At 38.1% G+C, this 20,345-nt stretch overlaps 1 protein-coding gene across 2 annotated transcripts in view; it reads left to right on the top strand.

Annotated features, from left to right (window-relative positions):
* AK5 (adenylate kinase 5) overlaps positions 1 to 20,345 on the top strand; it is a 279,140-nt gene that overhangs the window by 11,311 nt on the left and 247,484 nt on the right. For both annotated transcript variants that reach the window (XM_023209150.1, XM_023209155.1), the window contains exons 3-5: positions 651 to 818; positions 5,002 to 5,171; positions 5,283 to 5,396. In XM_023209150.1, the coding sequence (XP_023064918.1) occupies positions 651 to 818; positions 5,002 to 5,171; positions 5,283 to 5,396 (452 nt within the window). The remainder of the gene's footprint in view (positions 1 to 650; positions 819 to 5,001; positions 5,172 to 5,282; positions 5,397 to 20,345) is intronic.

The following is a 20,345-nucleotide window of genomic DNA, read 5'->3' as shown; positions in this document are numbered from 1 at the left end:
CCCGTCTCAGCCTCCCAAAGTGCTGGGATTACAGGCTTGAGCCACTGCACCCGGCCTTTAATTTTTTATTCATTATGCCACCAAGCCATTCCATTAGATCACAATAGCATTTCTGGGTCATAGTAAGCAGCTTATCTATATTTGTTGAATGAATGAATATATAAGCATTAGCTTTATGGACAGGCAGCTGCATATGCTTGTGAAGGTTATGTACTACACAACTCCAGAGAGCACCATTTGCAGAGGCCACGATGTATGCAACCTACCAAACAAAACTAGGCAGTATCTGAGAAGGTTCCTCTTAGGGCAGAGGGTGGTAAAGTTTCATGAGCCAAGTTCATCTCACTGCCTGTTTTTATAAATGGAGTTTTATTGGAACACAGGCACACTCATTTGTTTATTATATTGTTTATGACTGCTTTCATACTACCATGGCTAAGTGGAATAGAAACTGCACGGCTCACAAAGCCCAAAATATTAACTATCTGCCCCTTTATGATAAAACCTGCTGACCACTAAGGGAGACTTCTTCCAGTTGAGAACAAAACAAACCCATTTAATTTTAAAATTGCTTTTACTAATTGTTTAAGTGTGAAGAGTGTTTTATTATGGTGTTTTTTCCTTTTCAAAGTTATCTTACTCTTTTGCAGTAATGCCTGAAAATTCAAACTTTCCATATCGGCGGTATGACCGGCTCCCTCCAATCCATCAATTCTCCATAGAAAGTGACACGGATCTCTCTGAGACTGCAGAGTTGATTGAGGAGTATGAGGTTTTTGATCCTACCAGACCTCGACCAAAAATCATTCTTGTTATAGGTAAGAGGACAGAAAGCAAAAATTCTCATACTGTTGCTACCTTTGTTTATATATTTACATTTCAAAAAAGTAAATCGTGTATTATATGTGCAAATAGTTGGATGATGACAATCAATAGAAACAATAGCTCAAGGGACAATAAATGGAAATATTCTTAGTATAAGTTGCAATAAAATAGAAATTGTTATAATTATATAATCTAATGCCTATTGCATTTTCATAGATTCCTATTAAAATGTCATAGAAATTCTCTCTAATGAATTGAAAGTAATACCTTCAAGATTTATTATCCTGTGGTTTTATGTATTTAATCTTGATCACAGATAACTGAGCCAGTTGAAGTTTTCTAAGAGCTGGATGTGGTGGTAGTCCCAGCTAGTAGGGAGGCTGAGCCAGGAGGATCCCTTCAGCCCAGGAGTCCAGCCTGGGCAACATAGTGAGACTCTGTTTCTAGAAGAAAAAAAGAAAGTCTTCTAAACATGATGTGATTTTTACCCCTTTGAACCAACAAATTAAATTTTTACTCACTATTAACTTTAGAGAGAAAAATAAATAATAATATATTGGTAAAGATTAATATAAATGAATCTTCTTTATGGCAAATTGGCACCTATAATAAATCCAAAGTTTCACTGTTAAAAGACAAACAAATCTAATAGAATAGTGTTTTCCCGTCTCTACTAAAAATACAAAAATATTAGCTGGGCGTGGTGGCGGGCGCCTGTAGTCCCAGCCTCTCGGGAGGCTGAGGCAGGAGAATGGCGTGAACCTGGGAGGCGACGGAGCTTGCAGTGAGTGGAGATTGCGCCACTGCACTCCAGCCTGAGAGACAGAGCCAGACTCCATCTCCAAAAAATAAAAAATAAAAGAGTATTGTTTTACATATACATACATAGCACATAACGTCTGAGTATTAGCCAAAATAACAATGATAACAGTTCATTTTAAAAGTTGCCACTGTGAATCTTATGTTGAATGTGGAAATATCAACCCCATGACATTTCAGAAGGAATAGAAAATGAAAATGTTTTAAATATTTTTGAAAAATTCCTTTTTGGTCAAGGAGGGAGGATCACTTGAGCCCAGGAATTTCAGACCAGCCTGGTCAACATAGCAAGACCCTGTCTCTACAAAAAATTTTAAAAATTAGCTGGGCGTGGTGGCACACACCTGTAGTCCCAACTATTGGGGAGGCTGAAGTGGGAAGATAGCTTGAGCCCAGGAGTTCAAGGTTGCCGTGAACTCCACTGCACTTCAGTCTGGGTGACAGAGAGACCTCATCTCAAAAAAAGAAAAAAAAAGTTGTGGCTATTTTTGCAAATTTTTTCTCAAAATCTATAAAAATCATGAAGAGACCTGTGAACACGCAACATGTAGTCATTGTTTCATATTCCAGTTAGAATCACCTTTCACAGAGATGACCAAAAGCAAAACTCTGGCATGAAATGTTCAAAGCTGTTCTAGCCGGTTGCATTAACAGAGTGCCAAATTTATAGAGACCCCATGCAAGGAAGTAGTGCTCCAGAGGACATAGCAATGTTGACAACTAGGAAAAAAAGCATGCAAATAAACACACCAAGCTATAACAAGAATTTAAGCTCACTGGACTAGAGGGAATGACATTTGTATATTTTAAAGTGAAATGAAAATGAAATTGCAAATATATCTAGCCCTGAATTGTTAAAGACAAAATTACAGGAAGAGAGTTTAAAGTCAGTTTTTGAAGAGTTAAAATTTTTTTTGAAGAATTAAAATATTTTTATGGCTTTATGGTAGCCACTGTTATGCCATAAATCTCTATTCTTGCAAGTGGAATGCATTCTTTTTGTGCTTAAAATTTTCAAGTCCTTACCTAGAAGACAAGGAAACACTTTAATAAATGGTAGAACTACAGGTGAAAAATAATCGGGAATTATGTCATCATTTTATGATTTGTATGTGGACAGAACACATTCTTTCTATTTTGCTGTTCTTGCTGCTAGTAATAAAGTATTGGTCATTATTAACAGGATGAACAAATGGAAGCTTGATTGTTCATGAAAATGGTTTGATAGCAAATTGATCTTGTATAAAAGAGCACAAATTTTTTTTGTGTGTACTATGAATTTTATATGAAAATGATTAAAATATTTCAATAAACTAAGATCTTTGGAGAATATGTAAATACTCAAATCTCTCCCACTTCACATTTCTTTCTATTCAGTGAAATCAGCTTGTTTCCCGAGGTTGTGATTCTCATTATAGGCTTACATGCCGCATTGTAACATTTTATATATTATAAGAATGATGGGGCCGGGCACGGTGGCTCAAGCCTGTAATCCCAGCACTTTGGGAGGCCGAGACGGGCGGACCATGAGGTCAGGAGATCGAGATCATCCTGGCTAACACGGTGAAACCCCGTCTCTACTAAAAAAATACAAAAACAAAAACTAGCCGGGCGAGGTGGTGGGCGCCTGTAGTCCCAGCTACTAAGGAGGCTGAGGCAGGAGAATGGCATGAACCCAGGAGGCGGAGCTTGCAGTGAGCTGAGATCCGGCCACTGCACTCCAGCCTGGGCGACAGAGCGAGACTCCATCTCAAAAAAAAAAAAAGAAAAAAAAGAATGATGAACCAATAAGTGTAATTAATTTTAAGAAGATTGAAACAAGGGAAGAAAGGAGAGGGTGGATCTTAGGTTGTCTGAGAGAATTGGGGCAATTTTGTGACTTTTTGGAATTATAAAATAATTGTACCTGAACCTTACAAATTTGTATTAGTTCCAACCTAAAAATGTGAGAGTGGGATATAGATGCCCACATGGTTTCTCTTCTAGCGCTGCAGAATTTTTTTAAGGCTGACTCTCTTGGAACAGATATGAATCTCTCTTATGTTAACATAATCATAAAATATCAGTGAGATGGACCCTAATATTTATAAGTATTAGAGATAAGTGAACAGAACAAAATTAAGCCCATTCTGGCTTTAGAAAATTAATTTGATAGGAACTTTCAGTTTTCAAAATAAAATTACTTTGATAGAAACTTTCAGTAATTAAGCTCATCCAACAAATTAATGACAGAGAATATCTCTGTCAATTGTGCCAACTGCATTTTTTGTCTACTGTTGCCTCCATTAGTTGACAAAAAATATTTTTCTTGAAAGTACCATAACATTCTCAGTGTGTCTGAATTTTTTAAATTAATGGAGTGTATGATCTCTTAGTTTGGTGGTTGTGATTAAGTGTGGAAATATAGCTTCTGAAAGATACCTGATTCTTCAAGGAATAAATCAGTTTGAATTTGTCAGTGGAATTGGTCAGATAATTTTTTTATTTCAAGTCAATTCATGATTTGCCCATATATTAGTAGGTTAAAAGCAGCTATTTAAAACCAAAACTTACTTTTGATTTGAAAAATAATCTAGTAGAAGTCTTTAATCCATTTTGATTTTATTTTGCATATGACAAGAGATAGGGATCTGGTTTCTTTCCTCTGTATATGGATGTCTAGTTTTTCCAGCATCATTTATTGAAGAGACTGCTTTTTACACGGTGTGTGTTCTTGGCATCTTTGTGGAAAATGAGTTCACTGTAGGTGTGTGGGTTTGTTTCTGGGTTCTCTATTCTGTTCCATTGGTCTGTATGCCTGTTTTTACATTGCATAAAACTCTTGCATTCAAACAATATAAGGCAAGGACATGCACGAGCAAACATTTCAAAAAAGATTTAAATAAGCTGTGTAAATACTGGTGGGCCTTTGTCTAAAAATAATGGTTACATTTCACCGAATTACACATTAACTCTCTGTTGGCATGGAATCCATTATTGTTATTTTGATTGTTGTTTTTTATATCCCACAGATTTTTCTTTGATTACAGAAGGAAAAATGTTAGATTTTACATAGAAAAATGTCAAGATTTCTTTCAACTGCATTGTTCAAAAATTTTTTTAATTAGCTATTTGCTCAAATAGGTAGAGGAAAAACCTGTATCTCACATTTAATACAGTTGGTCAAGACAATTCTTTCCTTGATGAAGTCTCTACTTGCTTTACATTCAAAGGCAGCACTGAGAAAGCCACAAATGGAGCCGTTAACCACCCTGCCTTGGTGACACAGAATCTGCATCCCAGATGAAGTGGTAGTTGTATAAAAGGGAGGTCCTTATTGTATCAGAAGATCACAGTTTTGCCTGTTTTAAATACTAGGTGGTCCAGGAAGCGGAAAGGGTACTCAGAGTTTGAAAATTGCAGAACGATATGGATTCAAATACATTTCTGTGGGAGAATTATTAAGAAAGAAGATCCACAGTACCAGCAGCAATAGGAAATGGAGTCTTATTGCCAAGATAATTACAACTGGAGAACTGGCCCCGCAGGTATTGCTGTATAATTTTCTTTTATTCTGCAAAATGTTTTCCTACCACTTGAGTATACTAAGTTTAACTGTGGTTTTTTTTTTTTTTTTTCATCCTTTCTGTTTATAAAAGGAAACAACAATTACAGAGATAAAACAAAAATTGATGCAAATACCTGATGAAGAGGGCATTGTTATTGATGGATTTCCAAGAGATGTTGCCCAGGCTCTATCTTTTGAGGACCAAGTAAGAATGTCTCCTTATATTTTAAATGGACTATTTTTTGCTTAAAATTTTGGGAATAAAAACAAAAAGACTTCTTGGAAGACTTTGGTGCTTGTGAATGAATTCTGGTCTGAAAACAGGCAAATACATCAGTATGGGTTGGCAGAAGGTCATTTCTTTGGCAAACTCTTAAAAATTGAAGACAGTCTCTGCCAAAAGGAAAGATAGCTAATAATAGAATTCTTTTTATTGAAAAATGCAAATCTCTCTAAAATGTATTTCAAAATACTTTTCATACAATTGTTTTTTATCTTGAATTACTAAGAATAAGCCTTATTCAGTACTGTCCAGGGATGCAAAACATTACCCTGTACTTATATTCATGCCAACTAAGGAAACTTTCTTCGGGTTGCGAAATACTGAACCACCTACGTAGATTAAGATAGGGTTCAGTTGCCAGAATTTGAGTAGGCTATGCCTGCTCAACCCCCAACACATCTGTTTTAAAGGAAAATAAATCAATTAAAGTATTTTATATATCTATTTAAGCTTTAAAATCTCATGTTAATTGGTTTTTCATTTAAAAAAATTAAGGCTGGACTGAGTGGCTCATGCCTGTAATCCCAACAATTTGGAAAGCTGAGGTGGGTGGATGGCTTGAGCCCGGGAGTTCCAGACCAGCCTGGGCAATATGACAAAACCCAATCTCAAAAAAAAAAAAAAAAAAAAACCTGGAAATTAACCAGGTATGGTGGCACACACCTGTAGCCCCAGCTACTCAGGAGGCTAAAGGAGACTGAGAGGCAGGAGAATCACCTGAGCCCAGGACATCAAGACTACAGTGAGCCAAGATGGTACCACTGCACTCCAGCCTGGGTGACACAGCAAGACCCTGCTTCAAAAAAAATTTCTTTTAATTACAAAAGTAATATATGCTCATACAAATTTTAAGTCTATCTGTAAAACGTGAAAGTCCATCAACACCCGCCCATCCCACTGCTCCTCCTTTCCTGAGAAATAGGAGTACTGTTATGTTTGTTATATATTCTTCCAGACCTTTTTCTATACTTACATGCGTACGTACACGTATGGACACACATGCACATGCTCATATTCAAATGCATTCTAAATTTTCATAATGACTTTTCCAAGTTATATCAATTTTGAATGACAGTATCTTTTTCTAGAGACCCTTTCCAACCAGATGTGATTAATATGTAAAATTTTTGCCAACCTGATAAGTAAATGGCATTTTGTGTTTTAAATTTGCATTTCTTGGGTTACTATTAAGGTTAAGTATATTTTCATACACTCATTGGCCATTTGTATTTCTTCCTTATGCGAATTGCCGGTTCTCCTTTGCCCATTTTTCTACAGACTTTTAAATATTTTTCTTATTTATTTCAAGGAGCGTTTAACATATTACAGATACTGTATTATACAGTATTAGGTAAAATACGATGTCAGTTTATGTATCACATGAAAGAAGCCTGGAGTTGGGCAGTTCACGGCCAGGGTAGCTTTACAAAACATTTTTTTGAAGGTTCCCGCTAACTGTTTTGGATCACCTATTGTGCTAGAATGTTTGCCTCCCCTTCTTAGGTTTCCTCTCCCACCATAAGTCCAGAACCTCTGGTGCTCAGTCAGCTTAAGGGCTTGGTTCTAGTTGTTCTGGCTTTGAAGAGAGAAAAACTGGAAAATATCTGATGAAGTTTTGTTATTGCTGTTGCTACCACATTATATTCTGTTGAAAGCGGGTGCTATGGCAGTCATTCCATGTGATTCTTGGTTATTGGCAGAAGTGTGATAGGCAGAGAGGCAGGCATTGCCACCCAAACCTGGTTCTCCTACCCACATATTGAATGTGCTAAACTTGGTAGGGACAAGCAGATGAAGCTACTTGATTTTTTTTTTGTCTATTGCTTTTTAAACATGCTATGTTGAGTATCTTTCTTTTTTGTTGAACAATAACTCAGGAAGAGTCCCTGACTTTTCTGGTCACTTAAAAAACATTAACAAAAGATCTCATTTTCAGCTCTTAAAAAGTCCAGTCCAATCTAAATCAAAACTTTAATTTCTTATTCACTTTAACATATCTCTGCTGTCCCCAGCTTGGACCAGATTCAGACTCAGAAACCTAAGATGGTATATCAGAATCTTGAAATTCCTACTCATGTGACTTGCACTAGATGGGAGAGGGAGGGAAGAAAGGATTCCCTCCTACACAGGGAAGAAGTAGGAAAAGCATAACCCTCTGGTAACTCTCTCTGGATACCTGATCAATCTACATCTTCTTTTATATAGACTAGTCATAGGTAACAGTACTGATTTGGGGTCTGTTAGCAAATTCTATAGGATGGTCTGTTATCTCTATGTAGAATGTGCAGCAACTTACATTTATTGTTTTCAACCACATTTCTGAGACTGAAAAGGTCTAATTTAATATCTTCTTAGGATGGCATTCTAGCAGCCTGGAGGTTCTTTGCCACTGTGGGCAGTACAGAGGTGTCTGAGGTCGATATCACCTTTGCTTATCCTGCAGGAGTTAAGCGGGTGCGGAGGCAAAGCTGAAATGTTTTTGTAAAGCAGTCTCAGGGTCAGCCCTGATTATTCTACACCCTATGTAGGCTTAAGCTTCTGGGGTGTCTTTTTTCTGCTACCATTTCTGACACCAAATGTGTGGGGTCTTCCACACCAATTCTCCAATTCTCCAACACCAACTGGGTGCCTAAGAATTCAGTTCAACTTGGACACTATCCAGAGTTAGTTCAGACCCCACAGGTTAAGAGCTCAGTTCCATCTGTTCCTGCTTCAGACATCAGTTGCAAGTCCCAGCAACCACCTGTACTTCTGATTGACAGTCTATAAATTCAGGGTTTCCATAACACTCTCCACAGGTTGTATAATTCACTGCAGTGCCTCAGAACTCAGAAAAACACATTTAGTGGTTTATTATAAAGGATACAACTAAATATATATTTTTATTATACTGCATCTTCTCAAAGTTTTGCTTTAACTTAGTTTTTGTTTATTTGTTTGTTTGTTTGTGTAAATATAGGCACATACACACATACCAACGTTTTCCCCAAGATTTCCCCACAGATCTAGGGAATGAGAAGAGGTGAATTTCTGATGTCAGCCATATATGGGTAATGGTCAGACCACTGTAACAAAAGGGCCTAACACTTAAATGGCTTTTAGGATGAAGAAGTGTATTTTTCGTCTTTTGGAATAGTCTCCATGTGAACAGTCCCGCTTGACTGGGCAGCTTTTTTCCTTGAGGTCACTGAGGGACCATGGTTCCTCCCAGATTTTTCTGCCATCACCTAGGGCACTGTCACTGGCCGGATCATTGAAACAGGGTTGTCATCACATATGGATTCCAGCTAGCATGGAAGGGGAAGAGAATGCAAAGGTCTGAAGTCTCAGATCTGGAAGTGACATCCATTGCTTCTGCTCACATGGCATTGCTGAGAATTTAGTCCTGTTGGAATTGGGAGGAAGGCCAGGAAGTAGAGTCCAGCTGGGCAGCCAGGTGCCTGGCAGCAATGCTATTACTATAGACGTCTGGGAGAACTAACTAACAGCTTCTCCCACAGTTTGCCTCTCTGGCCATGCAAATGCCCACCTGCTCCCTTCTTCCCACACCTACAGTGTACTCACTCCCCAAGTAAAACAACCAGAGTTCCATCAGTTAGTTCGAAAGTGGAGAATCTCTACTCTCTATATAGTTTTCTTCATCAGGTCTAGCTTTGACTTCTCATACTCAGCCACCTGGAAACTGAACTTCAAGTAATCTTCTTTGTCTATCACTAATAAAGAGTAGAGGAGCAAGCCAAGGACAAGTGAAATAAAGGCTCCTATTTAAAAAAGGAAAGTTTGAGAATATATACAGTAGTCCCTGAACCATAGTGAATCCTGTTAGGCAGGGATTGCAAAGGTTCCTTGCCCTGGCAGTGCCTCTGAGAAGTTCTTCCTTGTCCATTATCTGCAAGACACATTGAAGTAGTGTATTGGAGACTAATATGCTCCTCTCTCCTTTTTTTTTTTTTTTTTCTCCTAAGTGACAAGATCCTTCTCTGTCAGCCAGGGTGGAGTGCAGGGGCACCACTGTAGCTCACTGCATCCTCGAACTCCTGGACCACACTCAGCTAGTTTTTTAAAAACCTTTTCGTAGAGACAGGAGCTCCCTGTGTTACCCAGGTTGGTTTCAAACTTCTGGCCTCAAGTGATCATCCTCTCTCAGCCTCCTAAGTGCTGGGATTACAGGTGTGAGCCACCGCAACTGGCTGAAACCTGTTTTAAGTTAAAAAAGAAATGCCTTTTTTTTTTTTTCGGCCTAGAATTATGTTTACTGTGGTAAAAACTATTTCTTTCCAAATTTGGTAGATTTCCTCTCAAAAAGAGGAAAAAACAAAAAGCTTCCAGTCCGTGCTAGTAACTATATCATAAGTTCTTTTCCAGAGATAGTTCTTAAGCTGCTTTCTTTTTTATCTTCCTGTTTTTCTTTTTTCTGTTTATAGATTGAGGGTACAAGTGCAGTTTCATTACATAGCTATATTGCACAGTGGTGATTTCTTTGTTTTCTCATTTTAATGACAATTACCTTGAGGCCATCTAAAACAGTGGGTTTGGGTAGAAAGGCAACATCCTTAGTCTAGGTTTTGCTTCAGGGCTAGGTGCCCTTTTTTTGGTGGTAGTGGTGGGTTAATGGGAATTCTTTTTGCAACAACCTAATCTCCTGCTGTTTGGAGGTATACAAGCATACAAGCAGTTGGCTTGTTTAACCTTGTGTGGTCTTAAATTACTGGATACTTTCCTTTCTCTTACATGTGCTCACAAAGTAGTCAATTCTTTCTTGAGTTAATCTATTTCTTGTAATGTATTGCTAAGTGCAGCAAAGAGCAGTCAATGTACACAGCCACTCTAGCTCTTTCTAGCCATGTATTTAGCTATGGGCTCCATTGGAACATGATCTGCTTCCCAAGTGATCACAGTAATAATGATGTTATGCAATGACATAACAGGGGTTATCAACTTTCCACTCTAAAATGTCTGTGCCCTTACTACCCAAGCAAATCAATGTCACATATTTTAGTTTTTTTGATATGGTAGCATCCCCCCCACTTATGTGACTATTGTCTGTATTATTTAGAGTAAATCCCAGGTGCTACAATAAAAGGATACAATGAACAGTAGCATAATACAGAAACTTATTTCTCTTTTATATAATGAATGACCTCACTGTGAATGAGGGGAGGGCAGTTTCAGTCTTCACATTCATGCAGAGATGCAGGTGTTTTTCCAGCTCATTGTCTTTCCAACTCTAGAGCAACAGCTCCAAAATTTTTGGTCACGGAACCTCTTTACACTTTTTAAAAATTATTAAGGACCTCAAAAATCTTTCATTTATATGTGCTATATCTGTTGATATTCACCATATGAGAAATTAAAACAAATTTTAAAATAAGTATTTAAGTCCTTCAAAATAATAAATCCATACAAGTTAACCTGAATGACATATTTTTAGAAAAGTAATCATATTTTCCAAAACTTAAAAAGTGATGCAAGAGGCATTGCTTTATATATTTGCAAATCTCTTTAGCTGCTAGCTAATAGAAGAGAGTTATATTCTCATATCTGCTTTTGTATTCAAACTGCTGTGACATCACACTTCCTGTAGCCACTGCAAAACTCCACTGTAGCTTTGTGAGAAAGTGAGAGTAAAAAAGGCACATAATGTCATAGTATTAGCAGGAAAACAGTTTGGACCTATGTCCTTCTGGAGGGGTCTTGATGATCCCCAGAGGTCTAAGAGCACAATTTCAGAACCACTGCCCTGGGGCATTGTAGACATCTGCATGGTGAAAGCTAGGTCACTGCCATAGCCAGGTTCCAGCTGATTGGAAGGGGAGGAGAGTGCAAAGGATATATGCTCAAATTCTTTTTTAAACTTTTTTTAACTTTTGTGGGTACATTGTAGATATATATGTTTAAGGGGCACATGAGATATTTGGATACAGGCATGCAATGTGAAATAAGCACATCATGAAGAATGGGATATCCATCCCCTCAAGCATTTATCCATTGAGTTGCAAACAATCCAATTACTCTATTTAAGTTGTTTTAAAATGTACAATTATTATTGACTATAGTCTCCCTGTTGTACCATCAAATAGTAGGTCTTATTCATTCTTTCTAACATTTTTTGTACCCGTTAACCATCTCTGCCTCCACCCCCCGACACACCTGCAACCCCTTATTACCTACCCTTCCCAGCCTCTGATAACCATCCTTCTACTCTCTATCTCCATGACTTCAATTGTTTTGATTTTTAGATCCCACAAATAAGTGAGAACATGTGATGTTTGTCTTTCTATGCCTGTCTTATTTTATTTAACATAACCATGTCCATCCATATTGTTGCATATGACAGGATCTCATTCATTTTTATGGCCAAATGGTAATCCGTTGTATATATGTACCACATTTGCTTTTTTTTTTTTTTCCTTTTCTTTTTTTTTGAGACAGAGTTTTGTTCTTGTTGCCCAGGCTGGAGTGCAATGGCACAATCTTGGCTCACCGCAGCCTTTGCCTCCTGGATTCAAGCAATTCTCCTGCCTCAGCCTCCTGAGTAGCTGAGTTTACAGGCATACGCCACCATGCCCAGCTAATTTTGTATTTTTAGTAGAGATGGGGTTTCTCTATGTTGGTCAGGCTGGTCTCAAACTCCAGACCTCAGGTGATCCGCCAGACTCGGCCTCCCAAAGTGCTGGGGTTACAGGCATAAGCCACCATGCCTGGCCTTAGGTACTGCATTTTCTTTATCCATTCATCTGTGGATGAACACTTAGTTTGCTTGGAAATCTTAGCTATTGTAAACAGTGCTGCAACAAACATAAACATAGGAGTGCAGATATCTCTTCGATATACTGATTTCCTTTCTTTTGGCTATATACCCAGCAGTGGGATTGCAGGATCATATGGGAGCTCCATTTTTAGTTTTTTGAGGAAACTCCAAACCGTTCTTCATAGTGGTTGGACTAATTTACATTCCCATTAACAGTGTACTAGGATTCCCTTTTCTCCACATCTTCGTCAGTATTTGTTGTTGCCTGTCTTTTGTATATAAGACATTTAAGTGGGGTGAGATGATATCTTATTGTAGTTTTGGTTAGCATTTCTTTGATAATCAGTGATGCTGAACACTTTTTCACATGCCTGTTTGCTATTTGTTTATTATCTTTTGAGAATGTCTATTCAAATCTTTTGCCTATCTTTTGATTAGAGTTTTTTTCTATAGAGTTGTTTCAGCTCCTCGTATATTCTGGTTATTAATCCTTTGTCAGAAGGGTAGTTTGCTAATTTTTTTTTTGCAGCCCACCATTCTGTGGATTGTCTTTTTACTTTGTTGATTTTATCCTTTGCTGTGCAAAAGCTTTTAAATTTGGTGTGAGTCTGTGTGTCCATCTTTTCTTTGGTTGCCTGTGCTTATGGGGTATTGCTCAAGACATTTTTGCCCAGACCAATGTCCTGGAGATCTCCCCCAGTGTTTTCTTGTAGTAGTTTCATAGTTTGAGGTCTTGAATTTAAGTATTTGATCCATTTTGATTTTATTTTTGTATATGGTGAAAGATAAGGGTCTAGTTTTATTTTTCTGCATATGGACATCCAGTTTTCCCAGAACCATTTATTAAGGCAGAAAGAGACTGTCTTTTCCCAATGTATATTCATGATACCTTTGTTGAAAATGAGTTCGCTGCAAATGTGTGGATTTATTTCTGGGTTCTCTATTCTGTTTGATTGGTCTATGTGTCTGTTTTCATGCAGTACCACGCTGTTTTGGTTACTACAGCTCTGTAGTATAATTTGAAGTCAGGTAATGTGATTCTTGCAGTGTTGTTCTTTTTGCTCAGGATAGCTTTGGCTATTCAGGGTCTTTTGTGGTTCTATATACATTTTAGAATTGTTTTTTCCTATTTCTGTGAAGAATGTCATTGATATTTTGACAGGGGTTAGATTGAATCTGTAGATTGCTTTGGGTAGTATGGATATTTTAACAATATCATTTCTTCCAGTCCATGAAAATGGAATTTTTTTTCATTTTTTGGTGTTTTCAGTTTCGTCAGTGTTTTATAGTTTTCATTACAGAGATTGTTTGGTTAATTCCTAGGTATTTAATTTTATGTGTAGCTGTTGTAAATAGAATTACTTTTTTATTTCTTTTTCACATTGTTCACCGTTGGCATATAGCAATGCTACTGATTTTTCTATGTTGGTTTTGTATCCTGCAACTTAATTGAATTTGTTTATCAGTTCTAATAGTTTTCTTCTGGAGTCTTTAGGTTTTTTCAAATATAAGATTGTATCATCTGCAAACAAGGGTAATTTGGCATCTTCCTATTCAATTTGGATACAATTTATATATTTTTCATGTTTGATTGCTCTAGCTAGGACTTTTAGCACTATGCTGAATAATGGTGGTGGTATGCCTACATGACAGTAGGCATCCTTGTCATGTTCCCAATCTTAGAGGAAAGGCTTCAGCTTTTCCCCATTCAGTATGATACTAGCTGTGGGTCTGTCATATATGGCTTTTGTTATGTTGAGGAATCTCCCTTCTGTCTCCAGTTTTTTGAGTATTTTTATCATGAAGGAAGGTTGAATTTTATTAAATACTTTTTCAGCATCAATTGAAATGATCATGTGATTTTTACCCATCATTCTATTGATATAATGTACCATATTGATTGATTTATGTATATTGAACCATCTTTGCATCCCAGAAATAAATCTTTCTTGGTTATGATGAATGATCTTTCTACTGTATCATTGAATTCAATTTGCTAGTTTTTTTTTTTTTTTTTTTTTTTGAGGATTTTTGCATCAATATTCATCAGAGACATTGGCTCTTGGTTTTCTCTTTTTTGATATGACTTTCTCTCGTTTTGGTATCAGGGTAATACTAGCTTCATAAAATGACTTTGGAATTATTTCCTCCTCCTCTATTTATTGGGATGGTTTGAATATGATTGGTAGTAGTTCTTTAAATGTTTGGTAGAATTCAACAGTGAAGCCATCTGGTCCCAGGCTTTTTCTTAACTGGGAGATTTTTTATCTTTGATCTTGTTACTTGTTATTGGTCTGTTCAGGTTTTGGATTTCTTCTTGATAAGTGGCATGCATCTTGGAATTTGTTCATTTCTTCTAGATTTCCCAATTTATTGGCATACAGCTGCTCATATTAGGCACTAATGATCCCTGAATTTCTGCAGTATTAGTTGTAATGTCTTCATTTTCATTTCTAATTTTATTTGTTTGGATCTTCTCTCTTTTTTTTTTCCTAGTCTAGCTAAAAGCTGCAAATATTTTCTTTGTCAATTTCATTTTACTTTTCAAAAAAGCACATTTTTGTTTCCTTAACCTTTTATGGTTTTTTCATTTCAGTTTCTGCTCTGATCTTTATTTCTTTTCTTCTACTAGTTTTTTTGTTTGATTTGCTTTTGCTTTTTTAAATTCAGGATGCATGTTTAGATTATTTATTTGAAATCTTTCCTGTTTTATGATGTAGGCACTTATAGCTATAAGTTTCCTTCTTAACACTGCTTTTGCTGTATTCCATAGATTTTGGTATTTTTGTTTCCATTATCATTTGTTTCAAAATTTTTTTCAGTTTCCTTCTTAACCAATTGGTCAATCAAGAAATTATATTTGTATAATTATGTAATATATCACATGTATTTGTATTTTTTCCAGAATTCCTCTTATTATTCATTTCTGTTTTTATTGCATTTTGGTCAGAGAAGATGCTTGATATTATTTTAATTTTTTAATGCTTTAAGACTTATTTTGTGACCTAAAATATTGTCTGTCCTTGAGAATGATCCATGTACTGAGGAAAAGAATGTGTTCTGCACCTCTTGGATGAAATGCTCTGTAAATATCTATTAGATACATTTGGTCCATAGGTGCAGATTAAGTTTGAAGTTTCTTTGTTGATTTTCTGTCTGGAAGATCTGTCCAATGCTGAAAGTGAGGTGTTGAAGTCTGCAAATATTATTGTATTGTGGCCTATCTCTCTCTTTAGTTCTAATATTTCCTTTATCTATCTGGGTGCTCCCATGTTGGGTGCGTATGTATTTAAAATCGTATGTTCTCTTGCTGAATTGACCCCTTTATCATTATATAGTGACTTTTTTTGTCTCTTATTATAGTTTTTGTCTTAAAATCTATTTTGTCTGATACAAGTGTAGCAACTTCTCTTTTTCGGTTTCCATTCACATGGAATATCTTTTTCCATCTTTTTATTTTCAGTATATTTGTGTCATTATAAGTGAAGTGAGTTTCCTGTAGACAGCATATCAATGGGTCTTGTTTTTTTCATCTGTTCAGCCAGTCTATGTCTTTCAATTGGAGAGTTTAGTCCATTTACATTCAATATTATTATTGATAAGTAAGGACTTACTCCTGCCGTTTTGTTATTTGTTTTCTGGTTTTCTTGTGGTCTTCTCTTCCTTCTTTCTTGCATTCCTGTCATCCTTCAGTGAAGATGATTTTCTCTGGTGATATCGTTTAGGTTCCTCCTTTGTGTGTTTGTGTGTGTATCCATTGTATGTTTTTTGATTTGGGGTTACCATGAGACTTGCAAATACTATCTTATAATCATTATTTTAACCTAATACTATTTGCATAATCAAACAAGCAAAAAGAAAGCAAATACAAACTCACTTTAACTTCATTTTAAACTTTTAAACTTTTTGTTGTTTCTGCTTATATCTTATTGTACTATGTCATGAAAAGGTGTTGTCATTATTTTTGATGGTTTGTGATTTAGTCTTTCTAGTTAGGGTAAGAGTAGTTTACATACCACACCTGCAGTGTTACAATATTCTGTGTTTTTCTGTGTAGTTACTATTACCAGTTAGTTTTGCACCTTCAGGTGATTATTTATTGCTCAATAATGTCCTTTTCTTTCTGACTGAAGTACTCCTGTTAGCATTTCTTATAGGACAAGCTTGGTATTGATGAAATTCCTCAGCTTTTGTTTGTCTGGGAAAGTCTTTATTTATCCTTTATGTTTGAAGGATATTTTCATGAGATGTACTATTCTAGGGTAAAAGTTTTTCTCCTTCAACATTTTAAATATATCATACCACTCTCTCCTGGCTAGTAAAGTTTCCACTGAAATGTCTGCTGCCAGACGTGTTGGAGCTCCATGGTGTTATTTGTTTCTTTTTTCTTGCTGCTTTTAGGATCTTTTCTTTATCCTTGACCTTTGGGAGTTTGATTATTAAATGCCTTGAGGTAGTCTTCTTTGGGTTAAATCTGCTTGGTGTTCTAGAATTTCTTGTATTTGGATATTGATATCTTAGGAGTTCTCTGTTATTATCCCTTTGAATAAACTTTCTACCCCTTCTCTTTCTTTACCTCCTCTCTAAGGGCAGTAACTTACATTTCCCCTTTTGAGGCTATTTTCTAGATCCTGTAGGTATGTTTCATTGTTTTTATTCTTTTTTGCTTTTGTCTCCTCTGACTGTGTATTTTCAAATAGCCTCTCTGCATGCTCACTAATTTTTTCTTTTGCTTGCTTAACCAATTCTGTTATTAAAGGACTGTGATGCATTTTTCAGCCCCAAAGTTTCTGCTTGATTCTTCAATCTCTGTTAAATGTATCTGGTAGAATTCTGAATTCCTTCTCTGTGTTATCTTGAATTTCTTGAAGTTTCCTCAACACAGCTGTTTTGAATTCTCTATCTGAAAGATCACATATCTCTGTTTCTCCAGGATTAGTCCCTGGTGCCTTATTTAGTTCATTTGGTGAGGTCACGTTTTCCTGGATGGTGTCTATGCCAGTAGATGTTCTTTGGTGTCTGGGCATTGAAGAGTCAGTTATTGTAGTCTTCACTGCCTGGGCTTATTTGTGACTGTCCTTCTTGGGGAGGCTTTCCAGATATTTGAAAGGTCTTGAGTGTTATGATCTAAGCTGTTTCTGCTTTAGGGGGCACCCCAAGCCCAGTAATGCTGTGGTTCTTGCAGACTCATGGAGGCCCTGCCTTGATGGTCTTGGATAAGATCTGGCAGAATTCTCTTGATTACCAGACAGAGATTCTTGTTCTCTTCCCTTACTTTCTCTGACACATACAGAGCCACCTACCGCTGGGGGTGGAGTGCCACAAGCACCCCTCTGGCCACCACCACTATAACTACTCTGAGTCAGACCTGAAGCCAACAGAGTGCTGAGTCTCACCTACTGTAACCACTCCCTGGCTACTGCCTGTGTTCACTCAAGGTCCTTAGGCTTTACAATCAGCAAGTGGCAAAGCCAGCCTGGTCTGTGTCCTTCTTTTCAGGGTGGTGAGTGGGTCCAGAAGTGCTATCCACGAGTCTGGGACCACAGTCAAAAACCTTAGAAGTTTACCTGGTATTCTGTTGTATTTCAGCTGAGCTGGCAGTCAAACACAAGACACAGTCCTTCTCACTCTCCCCTCCTCTTTCCAAAGGCAGAGAAGCCTCACCCCATACCCATCATTACCCCTGGCCATGAGGAGTACTGCCAGAGTATCACCAGTGGGTTTCCTTAAGGCCCAATATCTCTTAAGTCAGCTTGTGTGAATGCTGCCTGGCCTGGGACTCACCCTTCAGAGCAGTGGGCTTTCCTTTGGCCCAGAGCAGGTCCAAAAATGCCATCCAAGAGTAAAGTCCTGAAATTGGGGACCCCAAGAGCCCACCTGGTTCTCTATCCCCTGTAGCAGTGTTGGTGCCTGAAGCCAGCAAGTCTCAGAGGCTCACCAAGGCCCTTGATCTAGAACCTAGGTATTCTGCTGGTTATTCAGGGCCTAGGGACTCTTCAGCTAGCAGGTGATGAATGCTGTCAGGAACAGGTTCTTTCTGTCAAGGCAGTGGATTTCTTTCTGGCCTGCAGTGTGTCTAGAAAGGTCATCTGGGAGGTAGGGCCTGGAATGGGGGCCTCATGACTCTGACCAGCACCCTATCCTGCTGTGGCTGAGCTGGTATCTAAGATGCAAGACAAAGTCCTCCTCACTCTTCTCTCTCCTCTCCTTAAGCAGAAGGAAGAGGTCAACTTTTGGAGCTGTGAGCTGTGCAGTCTGGGATTAAGGAGGAGTAATGCCAGCACTCCCTTGGCTGCCCCAGCTGGTGTCTCACTATGTCACATCCCCCACTCCCCCGCCCTACCCGACCACTGTCTCTGGGCCTAGTTCAACCCTATGACTTCCCTATAAGTTGCAGTCCTTGTGGCCTAGATTGCCTTTCAAGTTCACTTAGAGATTAAGAGCACTTTGGCCCTCAGTGGGTAGTGAGGTTTGTGGGAATTCAAGTTCCGACTGCTGGGATTGGTGATTCCCTCTGATTAGGGCTGGTTTAAATGCCCTTCTGTGGGCAGACATTAGCTGAATTTGGTCTGGTTTTCCTCTCTGCTCTAAGAGAACATCTATGACTTCAGTGCCTCACAATTGCTGTGTTCTCCCTCCCCCAGTGCCCAGAGAGGCTCTCAGAACTACACCACCACTTCTAGGGATGAGGGAGGGGTGGCATCTACAATTCAGGACTGTTTTTTCTATCTTGTCAGTACTTCTTTCAGCAATATGAACTTAAAACCAGGTACTGTTAGTGCTCACCTGGTTTTTGGTTCTCATGAAGGTGTTTTTTCTGTGTACATAGTCATCAACTTGGTGTCTTTACAAGAGGGACGATGGTGGAGCTGTCTGTTCTGACATCTTGCTCCGCCTCAGGTGTATGCTCAATTTCTTAAGTCCCAGACACATCATTTCTCACACTCCATTGATGAGAACTTAGGTGACATGGCTTTATCTCGGCTATAAAGGAGGTGGGAAATATGATTGAGTGGTCAGTCATGGGTCTCTACAGAGCTGTTATCATGGAAGAAAGGAAAACAGGTTTCCATAGACAACTAGGAGTCTACCACAAGCTGCTTGCTGTGCATAGCGCCGTTTTTCCTTACTTCTCAGTCCAAGAGTTGGACTCTCCCAGTCCCCAGGCCTGTCATTTTAAAAGAAAAGGAGGACATAAGACTGTATTTATCTACCATAGTAGCCACCTGGCTGTACTTCTTGGCTTTGTATAGTAGCTTCTTCGTGAACCTGGGAGGCAGAACTTGCAGTGAGCTGAGACAGAGCCACTGCACTCCAGCCTGGGCGAGAGCGAGACTCCGTCTCAAAAATAAATAAATAAATAAATAAACAAACAAATAAATAAGTAAAGTCTTTTTCTCACCTTTTGGATTGATTGTTTAAAGGTTAGTGAGGGGAAAGGAATCAAGATAGGCAAGCATGGGAAAGTCTAAGATCTTTTCACTGCCAACTAAACATGCTGCTAACCAAGATTTCACTAGATAGCCCAGAGTCCACAGTGAAAACCTAAGCAATGTGTTTTTAAAAGGTTATAGAATTTCATATTCATAGAATGGGAGTGAGGAGAAAAGATGGATTTCCATGGGGAGGATTTATTAACCAAATAATAAAGCTGAAACCGGTAAGAGCTCCATGACGTTATTATTGAAAATGAAGTTCAAGACCAGCCTGGGCAACATGGCAAAACTCCATCTCTACAAAAAATACAAAAATTAGCTGGGTGTGAAGACATGTGCCGTAGTCCCAGCTACTTGGAAGGCTGAGGTGGGAAAATGGCTTGAGCCTGGGAGGCTGAGGCTGCAGTGAGCCCAGATGGTACCACTGCACTCCAGCCTTGGTGACAGAGTGAAACACTGTCTTAAAAATAAAAAAAAAAAAAGTAAGACAACCAAACACCACATGTTCTCACTTACAAGTGGGAGCAGAGCAATGAGAACACATAGACACAAAAAGAGGACCAACACACACTGGGGCCTGCAGGGTGGTGGGGTTGGGCGTGGGAGAGCATTAGGAAAATTAGCTAATGCGTGCAGGGCTTAATACCTAAGTGATGGGTTGATATGTGTGCAAACTACTATGGC

The sequence above is a fragment of the Piliocolobus tephrosceles genome, chromosome 1, assembly GCF_002776525.5.
Source record: "Piliocolobus tephrosceles isolate RC106 chromosome 1, ASM277652v3, whole genome shotgun sequence".
NCBI classification, from domain to species: domain Eukaryota; kingdom Metazoa; phylum Chordata; class Mammalia; order Primates; family Cercopithecidae; genus Piliocolobus; species Piliocolobus tephrosceles.
Note: the sequence above shows the minus strand (reverse complement) of the source record. Positions and strands in the feature narration are given on the sequence as shown.